Raw genomic sequence first — 12,503 nt, 5'->3', positions numbered from 1 at the left:
ATTTGCACTTGCAGGACAAAGTGAAAGATTCAAACGATGAGCAGAATAATGAGCTGGGTCTATGCTGCTCGGTGCGCCGTGATCGGGGCCGAGCAGCCGCAGCAGCAGCATCAGCAGCGAGTGATCAGCAAGCAGTTCGATCATTTTCAGATGCCTCTTCACTACCCAAAGTACAAGAGGAGTGACTATGAGGGCATGGCGGAGTGGAAACTGGACTGCCTTCTCAAAGAATACGGCCTCCCGGTAGCTGGAGACGTCGCCCAGAAGCGAAAGTTCGCCATGGGAGCTTTTCTTTGGCCTTCTTAAATGTATTGATCGTTACTAAAAACTTCAAACCCTAAACCCTAAACTCTAAACCCATCCAATTTAATTATGTAGCGTTAGCTACTACGTTTTAGTGTGTGTTCATGTGAAAAGATAAGAACGGCTTCAAGTTTTGATCTCATGCACTTGAACCGTTATGTTGTATGTTGAAAAATATTGTAAAAAACTAAGCAAAGTATCCAAAAATGTTAAAATTACTTATTATATCATTCTTTCTCGTTCTCGAATTCATGAACATGTGAAAGTGTCGATGAACAAAATTTTAAAATAGTGAATAATATAATTATATATAATGTTTTAAAATATAGATTAAATTATAAGTTTAGTCTCTAAATATTAAATATTTAAGTCTCAAACAAATTGGAAGAAATTTTTTTAAAGCTTTAAAATTTATGAAACAAGTGTTATCATAAAATTTAATTTTGTAGAGATGTTATTAAAAGAAACTCTTAATTAATGGGGAAAGAAGAAGCCGTATTGGAGTAGGTTTTGCATTTAATATGAAAATTACTTGTTTCCTTTCATCCACGGCATCCCTATGCATTAACATTCCCATTTCCACTCAATTTTATGTAAAATGTTAATTTTTAATCCGCTCTTTCAAGAAGCGAGGTTTTCTCGATCAAAATATTTACAAGAGAGATCTCAATTTTGTGTATTCGGTTAAGCGAGCTCCGGGCAAGTAAATCAACACCTAGTTCTTTCTTATCCAGAGAATGTTTGCCGAGATTATAGATAAATTACTAAAAGAAACCAACAATATCCTCCAACACCGAAGAACTCAGCTGCCCAACTAGCTAACGTTTTTCAGTTTACGTGGGCAACGAAAATAGAACACTATATTAGTATAATTAATTGTATCTTCCAGAATGAAAGAAAATAAGTGAGATTTTAAGTCCGTATCATCTCATTCAAGAGGCATAGTTTGAAAGATGGATGATAAGCTGAGGAAACTTTATATTTGGAATATATATATTATGGATTAATAAGGAAAAAACTAAAAAATAGACTCAAATCCAATGAAACCATTGTCATATATATTCGATTGGATTAAGAAGGGTCACCTCAACATAGCCACAGGGACTCATTCAAACAAAGCCTAAAGGAAAAAAGAGTAATGATGGATGAGGGCCTCAAAATGACCGAGTCGTGTGGGGAAACATGCAGTAGCTGCAACATTTCCGGCCATGCCGTTCGAAGCATGCAGCGGGTATAAGACCCACACCCTGGATTGGTTGAAAGCCACACAGCCATTGCAACGCCGTGGAGAGCAGCCATAGTCGTCTTCGGGATTGAGTAATTCAGTTTGTGTGTTAGTCTCTCTCTCCCGCGTCTCTCCGGGGAGGGAGATTAATTGTCGTCGAACACTATATAACAACAATAACAATGGAGGTCGTTGCTTATAATAAGGTCCCTTATGGCGTTTTAGTCGCTGTTGCTTTTGTTTTGGCTATGCTTTTCCCTGCCTCCGCCGCTGATCCTTCTTTGTCTCCAGCCCAACCTCCCATTGCTAGCGATGGTTTGTTCTTTTCATTATTATTGAGAAAAAAAGAATAAAAACATGTTAGTAATTAAGCTCTATGTTTGGAAATTTGCAGGGACGAGCTTAGACCAAGGAATAGCGTACGTGCTGATGTTGTTGGCGTTGCTGCTAACTTACATTATTCATTTAGCAGAGCTTCCAATCAGTTTGTAAAATTAGTGCACAAGATAATTAAATTCAATCCCGAGAGCTCCAATGTAAAAAGTGGGGTTTTTGTTTTCTTTTTCTTTGGAGTTTAATGTCAATTGATGCAATGATCAATTCTTTACCTCAATGCTCCAATGTTGAGTGGTTGGATGATGTTTTTCTAAAGAGTAAAAAAGCTTCCCAGAATAATGTATAGCTCACAAACAACAGAGATCGATCTGCTAGAAACTTCAAAGATTCCCAAAATAATTAGACAATCTTTCAACTTCAACAAAATTTATTGGATTTGTTTGGAACTAACTCCATGAAGGAATTCTGTCATCATTTTGATAGAATTCAGTCCCAAATCAACAATGTCTCCTACAAATGGAAACTTCAATTGCTTCCTTCAAGTGCTCTTCTTACCACTTGGTTTTGCTCGTTCTTCATCAGCCAACGAGAACTTTTTCACTTTCTGGCGAAGGATGAAGCAACAAATTCAAGGAAAAGAAAAGAACAGTTACATTTTGTTGCTTATACAGCAAATATGAATATGAATGTGAAGCAAGTGTTAAGCATTTAGAATAGTGAATCTATGTGCCTGGAATGTTGAGGACAAAAAGTTCGAGCCAATCCGAACAAATAATCAAAACAAGAAACCACGCGTTTTGAGTATTTTAATCAGCGTTGCAGTGTGAAGTGAATTACAATTACCTGCCATATCCTAAATTGTGAAATCAAAGATCATTCCAGAAACCTAGATTATCATTTCAAGCATAATCCTCGATTTCACGAATCCTAATCTAAATCTAGAAAAATAAATTATATAATATCAATCACGATTCGGAGAATAACAATCGAACTCCATGGAATAAAAAAATCAATCGATACTCCGCAAATCCTATTCAGAGTGCAAGGCGATCTAATTCGAAAATTCCGAAAATAAACAAAGCACCAATTGAGTTCATCAAATATCGAAATAAACACGAACAGTTAGGGCAAAAATTGAACAGAGAAAACGAATACCTTACTGAGCACGCATTCTCGCAAAGAATGAAGGAGACGGTAGCATTTCTCTTGATCGAACGGAGACTCCGTAACGCAATTGAGCAAATCGAGAGCTTCTTGAGCGCAAACCGGCTGAGCTTGAGCTTCATCCATGGCGGAACAGTAAGTGGATTTCAAAACCAGTGAGCTAGATGCAGCAGCTTGTTTATGAAGGAATCGCAAAAACAATGGGAAGGCGCATTTGGATTAGAAAAGAAAAAGGAAACCAAAGCTGCGGCTAAAGAGGTAAAAAGAGGTATTCGCAGATTCCACGTTCGAACTCGAAATTTTCTAGGAAACTGTTCCGCACGTGCGAGCCCACACGCTTTAAAATGGTCAAGTTGGTCAAAAGTCTGACTTTAATTGCAGGCTTTTCAGAACAAGTAATATATATATATATATATATTTAAAGCGGGCCTGATATATGGGCCCGAATCAGAAATTGTCCCCAGATGGGCCCACGTGACTCTATCAATTTCACAATCCGATGCGTCGCGACATGGTTGACGACGTATCGAACACAACGTTATGGCCCATATCTTTAGTGGGCCCAACAGCTGGACATCTTTTTTCGTTAATTCTTTTTAGCAAATGAAAGATTAATAAGATATTAAATCATAACATAACATACGTGGATAATTTAATTATTTTGACGGTGGTAAAAAAAAAATATATATAATATATATATATATATATATATATATATATATATATATATATATATATATATATATTCCCATTTACATTAATTAATGTGATTATAAGGACACTAAGCATATGAGATTGAATTAGTGTTTATAAAGTAAGAATATACATTTATTAATATTAATATGGCTGCCCTAGGGGACACCTTGCCTCTTATATCTATATTTTGATCATAATAAGAGTACAAAAAGTAAAAAGATAAAAATTTTGTATGGTTGAAATTTTTTTACCTTACCAAAAGAAAAAAGAACAAGAAAAGACAAAAGGGAAGGTTGTAATAGTAAAAGTGGGCATAGGGAGACAAAAGGAGGGTGAAGAGGGTGAAGGAAGCATGCAGAGGTGGTGGGGGTCCCTCCAATTGAGTGGTGAGAAAATGGGACTGGAAAAACCGTTAGCCTGACAGACACACGTGTACGGCTCTGATTCATTCAATCTCTTCCCTTCATTCCTCCTCCTCCTCCTTTGGAATTTTGTGCCTACCCATTATCAACTTCCCTACGCTCCCTAGGCCTCTATTTCCCTTGGGAATCGCAATTATCCTTTATTATTATTATTATTATTTTCTCTAAGTATATTAACTTATTTTTAATTTAAAGAACAACTATAGCTATGAACGACAATAGGTAAAGCTAGCGAACGTTAATCACTTCAGACGAACCAATATGAATTTAACTTAGTACATAAAACACTGATTATTATTGTAAAAGTTTACGATGGTTCGATCTATTTGAAAATTTTGGTGACATATGAAAAAATAAAAGAAAAAATCTTAATTTAAATTTATAGTATAATTAAGAGTTTTATTATTATTATTATTATTATTAATTTAGTATTTACAGTTCCTAATTCATGTTTCAGGTGAATATACATTGAATAATGGCTTCTAATTCCTCTATTAAATATTAAATATTGCTTTTCAAGGTTAATTTATATTATTAAATAAAACTGACATACACATAAACATGAACCCCCAAAATCACAAAGGTCATTTAACGTACACACCCACTTGGTCCACTAGCACGTGTATTAATTTTTTTGTAAGAAAATTGGAGCGATTCTGTACGCTATGAACTCTGGTTCTATCTTTTTCTCAGCGTGCCGGTCACGTGAATAAACACGTGGCTCTGGAAAAAACGGTGCAAAAACGGAACGGGCAAATGGAATTAAACACGTAGACAAACTCGTCCATCACCGTTAACGTGACGGAGACCTTCTCTTGTTCATATTTAATACTAATGCTTGAAAAATTACAAAATTAAATTTAAAACAATATTAAAATAAAATAAAACTTCGATACTCATGGCCGGAGCAAAATCTTCGCCGACAAATGGCATGGACGGCGACGGGGAAGCTTTAAAGGGCAACGAGAGGATCCGAACCGAACACGTCGCTGAAGTCTTGAAAGAAGTCGTCTGTAGGGGGAGTAGGGTACTCGAACCCGAACCCGAACCCGAACCCGGTTTCTTCGATGGGACTGTGAAACACGCCGTTGAAGAAACTGTCATCGCCGAAGAAGTTGGTTTGGTGATGTAGGCCTATCTCGTCGTCTAACAATGTCGGAATTGAAGATTCGAAGGCGAAAATGTCGTCCGGAATGAAGGTGTCGGAGTAGCTCGAGAAGTCTGAGAACTCCGACGAGAAATTTTCCGATACGGACGAGTTGTCTGCCTCGCCGGGGAGTTGAGATTGGGCCTCTTCGTTTGGAGGCGATGGACACCGGAGGACTGAGGTCGGAGAGCAAATGTTGTTGTTCGACTCTTCGCCGGAGTCGTAGGCGGAGCATTTTTTGGGCGATTGGGTAGTGAAATTGGTCAGTGCATCAGGACCCCGGAGTTGAATGGCGGCGTTGTCGTAAACCATGGCAGCTTCCTCTGCCGTGTCATAAGTTCCTAGCCACACCCGTACGCGCCGCAGTGGGTCTCTGATTTCGGCAGCCCATTTTCCCCACGGTCTTTGTCTCACACCGCGGAACTTCTTCCCATCCGGCATCTTCACCGACCGACGACTCCTGGACGGGACCCCACATTTCCCGGACGACCGTCTCCGGCCATTTCTCGCCGATCTATTCACACCCCAGATTCCATTTCCTTCTCCAGAACAAGACGGCTCAATCGTAATCTCATTAACAAACTTCTTCACTCTGCGGCGACCAAACATTTCGTTCTCATCATCACTGGAGGAATCAGTGGCGTCACCGTCGGTGAACGAAATTCGTACAACTCTCGGCGTAATTTCCGGCATTGAAGAGAGCTTAACATGGTTACGATGCTCGGTGAACTTAACAGGGAGGTCAAAAACAGAGTCGAAATCCATACTCATTACAGAGCTCAAAGAATCAGATTCTCATTGAAAGCAAAGGAAGAAGATGAAACAGAGAAAAAACAGAGAAAAAACAGGGGAGAGATTAAAAGGGAATGGAGTACTTGAAAGATTAGACAGAGAGAAGAAGATATAAAGATGGAAAAAGAAAGCCCTGAAACGGAGTGAAACCCAGCATTAATGAGATATAAAAACCCGTCTTAAAAAAGCCATTAAAGGACGAGAAATTTATCAGAAAAGTTGGGGACACCTAAAGCCTAAAGGGAAAGGGAAAGGGAAAGGGATTTGAAGAAGTGTGCAAGCGTGAGAATGAAGCTACAAACACCCAAAACGAAAAAGAAAACAAACAAAAAACAAAAAATCTCAGAAACAGAGACCAAAAATTGGGAAAACCCAGAAACAGAGAAACAGATGAATCAAAAGGAACCTACACAAAGAGGACGCCAAATTGTTTTTCTCTTTCTTTCTTGAAAACCCCCAAAGCTAAAACCCACCACAACAAAAGGGCTGTTTTCACTTTCAGAGACCTTGAAAGATATTAATGGCGGAGGAGGAAGAAGAAGAAGAAGAAGAAGGAAAAGTAATGGCGGGCAATGGAGTGAGTGATTGAGTGAAGGCAAAAGAGACGATAAGATGCAGAGAAGAAAAAGCACAGTGACCAATCGAAGCCAGCTATTTTTATAGGATCCCAACCCTAAGTAACCGAATTTTCCAATACCCATTTTTTAATTTTCTATATTAATTAAAAAAAAAAAAAAAAAAAAAAAAAAAACATTAGTATTTTATATTAAATATCTTGGAACGGGAAATATCACCGACGGGTGGCGCCGTCGGGCAGCGGCGGAGGTGGTGTAACGAAGCGCCGCATAAATCGGAGGGGGTGCATGGAGGAGACACGTGGCAGAGCAGGAGGCTATAAAAAAAAAAATTGGACCCACGAGGGGTGGAGCTGAGTCAGCAAAAGATTTTGTTTAATTTGAAGAAAAAAAAAAAAAAGCGTCACGTGACTTGCAGAGACCAATTTTCAGTCGTACTTTGACTAAAAACAATTAAACCCCACCACGACATAGCCACCCTGCCCCTTAATTACTTTAATGACCGTTTAATTACATCCTAATTACCGATTAAACCCGCATTATTTAATTAACCATTAGCTCTGTTAAACCTTTGGAAGAATTTAATAATAATTCGGGTTTGCTTTTTAAAAATTACTTTATAGATTTGTGTTTTAAAAAATAAGCTTTTATAGCTATTTTATAGCACCACGTGGATACCTTTTAATTTATTTTTACACAATTTTTTTAAACTAAAGTGAGTATATTTTCATTAATAATTATTATTTTAAAATAATTAATAACTAATTAAAGTAAAATAGTAATCGACTTAAAATGTTACTAATGTTTTAACTGTACCCAGCTGCTAGAAAGCATTGGTCGGGAGCGTTCCCATCATGTGATTTTGTGTTATTAACATCGAAAAATGCGAAGAAAAAAAAAAGGAAGGGCAATGTTTATTGTCGTACATAATTTGGCAAATTTTATTTGGAGTTTTGTTATTATATTACATGTTTATCAGTCTGATACTTTCTGGTCTTATTTACCTTTTTTTTTTTTTTAATATAAGTTCAGACCTGTTATTTATTTATTATTATTATTATTATTTAATTCTCGGATTATGCGATTTTTGTCTCCCTAATTGCTGTAATTAATTCGACGTGAATAAAGAAAGAAATTATGATGACCAAAATCCAATATGCGGTTGACTCGTAATAGTATTATTACTTGGATTTCTGAGGACATGTGTCGTTCAATGATTGGCCCGTGAGGTTTCATTTTCAACCGCTTGGGTTATTATATTACGGTTCAAATAGTCGAGCGTTTTGTTTGTATTGGGCAATGCCTATGTTTTGGACCATTTTATCATGTCTTTGTACTTTGGGATTATTTGCATGCACTTTTTATCCCTTCAAAATTTGGTAGCTTTTTAAACTCAATAATTTTTTAATAAATTGGTATTTTTTTATTCAAATTTTAAAATCAAAAGTGTATTTTTTATATAACCTTTAAAAGCGTTTATAATAACTGCTTCATAATTTCATTCGACGTAGTATGCAAAATTTAGACACATAGTGTAACAGCTCAAGCCCACCACTAGTAGATATTTATGGAGAGATTTTCAGACTTTTATAAAAAAACGTCGTTTCCCTTAAGAGTCCAACGTCCTTGTTGGCACATTGCCCAATGTATGACTTTGATATCATTTGTAATAGCTCAGCTCATTCTTTTAGGCTCCACCTCACGATTTTAAAATGCGTTTACTAAAGAGAGATTTTCACACCTTTATAAGAAATGTTTCGTTCTCCTCTCCAACTGATATAGGGTCTCACGTAGAGACACAAAACATACCTAATTATCACGTAAATTTCGACAAAAATATCTATGGGCGTATGAAAAATGGGAAGAATTTACAACAAAGCCATTGCTTTGAGGGTTAGAGAATAGATGGAAATGACATATTTTCTTTTTATTGGGAAGGTACAAAAACAAAATACCAAAACAAAATACCAAACTAAAAATAAGAAAGTGTATTTAAATACCAAAAAACAAGGAAAAGGTAAGCACTTGGGATGGGAAATTCGACATGTCGTTTTGGTTTAGACAATTGAATGGACCATTTATTTATTTAGAGTTGATGGGTGTTGGAGACAAACAAGTTGCCATATTTTCAGTTAATTATTTAATGTAAATAGAGGAAAGCTAAGTATGGTTTATAATTAATTATAAGTAAAAAAAAAAAAAAGTGTTACTTTGAGCCACGAAAATGCAGAATATTAATAAATGTTTATAAGTCAAATAAGCACGATGTCCTAGATCCATTAATTAAGGTCTTACTATATTGTTTAAATTAAATTAAATTATACATTGTTACATTATCATATAAATGTTTGTCAACAAATTTAGTGATATGTAATTTTTAGAAACTTTGTAGTATAGGGTGTGATTAATTTTTAAAAATGAAGCATATAATAAATATATGAACGTAACATAAATTTAATTATATATTAAAAAAAAATATATGGTTTTGAAGAATAAAATAATATGATGCGTACGGTGTATCTCGAAATACGGAGAGTAGTAAATGAAGAGAGAGAAACGGTGGGTCCCACAGACACTAAACGTTTCGGCAAAAAATAAATAAAAAAAAAAAAAGTTTAAACCGGCGGTTTTCACGCTTTTCCACTCCACAACTCACGTGACCCTCAGTCGCTGACGTGGCTTCTGCAAAAAATATATATATATATATATATATTTATTTATTTCATATCATATAATTAGTATCTCATAATCAAGTCCATTATCGTTGTTGACACAGTACTCAGTGTCGGACTTTGATATCAACTTTTAATCTTACAATTCGGCTCAACATCTTTGTTGGTAAATTATTCGATACCAATTGTAACAGTTCGAGCCCACCGCTAGTTTTGCTTTCGCCTGTTACATTTCAGGCTCACAGTTTTTAAACGTGTTTGCTAGAAAGAAATTTTCTCACTTTAATTAAAAATGTTTGGTTCGTAAATATTTATTTATTAGGTGTAAAGTATGAAAGGGAATTTTTGTGTGTGTGTGTGTTGCAAAAGTGGGCTTTTAGGAAATAGGCTTTTTAGTTTTGGTCTAAACTTGTTTACAAAGAAAAGAGAATAGAATCAGCCCACAATAATTGATGAAACTATAGGCCTTTTTAATATATATTAAGGTAAAAGAATTAATAAAATAATGAGATTTTAAATTATAGAAATAAATTATATATTTTATAAAGTTAGTGGAAAAATCATATTAAATTAAAAAGTGGACCAAGGAGCCTTAAACCAGGGTTTTAGGGACTCCATTTTTAGAACACAAATTAATAAATAAAATTAATAAATAAAAATAATAAATGTTAGTGCTGTTACTCTCACAGCCTTTAAATAAATTTAAGTTGCCATTAGTACGCCTTTTTTTGTCCATTTATATTTATGATTTTCAATAATTTTATTCAAAAGAAAAAGAAAAAAAAAAAACAATAATTCTCTCCCCATTAATAAATGACATGTAGAACCCTACACATTTTGTAATAATATATTTATTAAATTTATTAAATTTTAAATATAATTGTGTATTTTAAAATCTTTCACTATTTATTTTGGGGTCCATTGCCATGGCTACAAGTATTCAATAGGCATCATAGGTCTAAAATCTTGCATGGATCTTGTTTGATAACTCTAGAAACTAGGGTGTATGAACTCGTAAGCTACATTGATGTAATTTGTCGCCAATTCAACGATAGATATAGATTCGATCTTTAAATATTAAAATAAGTATGGGTACGTCGTTCATTTGTTGTGGTCTCATCACATGGAGGTGTTAAATCTGTATAACATGGATTTATTTTAGTTCTGTAATAGTCCAAACTCACTGCTAACAGATATTGTCCTATTTGGACTTTCACTTTCGGGTTTTCCTCAAAGTTTTTAAAATGCGTGTGCTAGGAAGAGGTTTCCACACCTTTATAAAGGATGTCTCGTTCTTCTCGTTGGCACTCGTTTCATTCTCTAATCAAGGTTTCTACATCCAGCGTGACACGTCGCCTCGTGTCCAACTCCATTCGGAGCTCAGCCTTCTCGCTGGCACATCACCCCGTGTCTGGCTCTGATACTATTTGTAGCGGCCAAACCCACCGCTAACAGATATTGTCTTATTTGAGTTTTTCCTTTCGAGTTTCTTTTTAAAAATTTTAAAATGCGTTTATTAGAAAGATGTTTTCACACTCTTATAATTGATATTTCGTTCTTATTTTCAACTAACTTGAAATCTCACAGATTTAAAAAGTTTAATGGGTGTTAATATTGAAGAAGGTAAATACCTGTGACGACAGTTAGTAAAAAGTAAAAAGTTATGGAGGTAATAAATATGTTGAAGGCGAAGCCATTAGTTACAACTTCAATCAAACTAAATTGGAAATGACAGCAACACCGAACCATATCTCTCCCACTTTCTCACCAATAACTTTTTAATTATTCACCTACAAATCATAAAGGAATCATTTCGCCATTAATAACTACCCACATTCTAATTTTTAATTTTTATTTATAAATATTATTAAATTAGGTACTGTCAAATTATATCAAACCCACGTGGCATAATAATTGACACATCATCATAGATATTTTCGGACTAAATTGCAGGTTATATATATATATATATATATATATATGTTGTGGAGGGCAAGTTGTAAGAACAGTAAGTGGTGTCTGAACAGAGGCATCGGAAGGCCGGATTTCATGGAAAGTAAGTGAAGCGAAGCTCTGGTCTGCATTTCCCACTTCCTCCCACGACCTGTTTGCCGGCTGCATCTTGATTATTATTATTTTTAAATACAAAAATTCTCCAACCCACCAAAATGTTTTTAAATACTTTATAAACAACAATGTTTATATTTAAAAAAGAAATAAATATTTTCCAGGCCCCAACACTATGTTATGAACATGGAAGAGGTCATCTACAAGAAAGAAATGATATTTGTTCGGTTAATAATGTTATAAAGCTTGACAATGAACTAAAAAATAAAGAGTCAAATTGAATAAATTTTAATCAAAATTTAGAATTAAAGAAAGTAATTAGGTTATAATTTGGACATGTTTTTAGTTAATAGAAAATAAATCAACAAGATTACTAGCGATCATTAATATAATTAATTGGTTTATTATTAATATTTGATATGAATGAACTGGCGATGAATAATTGGTTGAAACAAAATCTTATATGGGATGTTTGCCAAATAGTTTGATAACAATAAATGTGGCCATCTTACTATGTGACAATAGTTTTAATAGGAAGAGTGACTGTTGTAGAGAATAATTGCAATGAATAATTTAAGGAAAAAAAGAATATCATGCTTATTCCACGGTTACCTTTAAATGTAAATAACCACTTGAACCATTCCATAGTTGGCTAACCATTAAAGACAATTTAAAATATAACAATATAATTTCCATATATGAATAACCATTTCAACTAATCAACACAGCAATAACAGAAGTACAGTGACCAAACGCAATTACTCTAAAATATCGAAAACCAATATTAAAATAGTATTTTAAAAAAAATTAATAAAATTTGAAATAAGAGATTCAAACATCCAACTCTGCAATCAAGAGTAAATATTATAAACTCTGCAATCAAAGTCTTCATCCATAAAGTTGATATGAACTCCTGGTTAGATCAGGACAAATCTTAAGAAAAGAAAAGAAAAGAAAATGACCAACACATTTCCTAGACAAACATCAACAAGAAATACGTTTAGCTAAGCATTTTAATCCAAATGACACTCGAGCCATTTATATCTTTTTGAAACCATGCAATAAGTGGCCATATATTGTCCATCAGGGATTTAGGTCCAGGTC

The 12,503-nt window shown here is 34.7% G+C and overlaps 2 protein-coding genes across 2 annotated transcripts; one reads left to right on the top strand and one right to left on the bottom strand.

Annotated features, from left to right (window-relative positions):
- The first annotated feature begins 1,581 nt into the window (after nucleotides 1–1,581).
- On the top strand, nucleotides 1,582–2,674 carry LOC111794683 (arabinogalactan protein 41). Its single transcript, XM_023676792.2, has 2 exons — nucleotides 1,582–1,843; nucleotides 1,923–2,674. Exons 1-2 carry the CDS (start codon nucleotides 1,711–1,713, stop codon nucleotides 2,018–2,020), a joined length of 231 nt encoding a protein of 76 aa, XP_023532560.1. The 5' UTR covers nucleotides 1,582–1,710; the 3' UTR covers nucleotides 2,021–2,674.
- Nucleotides 2,675–4,903: 2,229 nt separating this feature from the next.
- On the bottom strand, nucleotides 4,904–6,727 carry LOC111795791 (ethylene-responsive transcription factor CRF2). Its single transcript, XM_023678375.2, has one exon. The coding sequence runs from the start codon at nucleotides 6,062–6,064 to the stop codon at nucleotides 5,099–5,101; it is 966 nt and encodes a 321-aa protein (XP_023534143.2). The 5' UTR covers nucleotides 6,065–6,727; the 3' UTR covers nucleotides 4,904–5,098.
- Nucleotides 6,728–12,503: the final 5,776 nt, after the last annotated feature.

The sequence above is a fragment of the Cucurbita pepo genome, chromosome 5 (assembly GCF_057944985.1).
Source record: "Cucurbita pepo subsp. pepo isolate OVF chromosome 5, ASM5794498v1, whole genome shotgun sequence".
Taxonomy (NCBI): Eukaryota; Viridiplantae; Streptophyta; class Magnoliopsida; order Cucurbitales; family Cucurbitaceae; genus Cucurbita; species Cucurbita pepo.
The sequence above is the reverse complement of the archived record's forward strand: the minus strand, read 5'-3'. Positions and strand labels throughout refer to the sequence as shown.

Bases quoted from the DNA above. Each gene is read 5' to 3' on its own strand.
- LOC111794683 (XM_023676792.2), top strand. From the start codon at position 1,711: ATGGAGGTCGTTGCTTATAATAAGGTCCCTTATGGCGTTTTAGTCGCT. The intron at 1,844-1,922 runs GTTTGTTCTTTT...GGAAATTTGCAG, and splicing joins ACCTCCCATTGCTAGCGATG to GGACGAGCTTAGACCAAGGA.
- LOC111795791 (XM_023678375.2), bottom strand. From the start codon at position 6,064: ATGAGTATGGATTTCGACTCTGTTTTTGACCTCCCTGTTAAGTTCACC.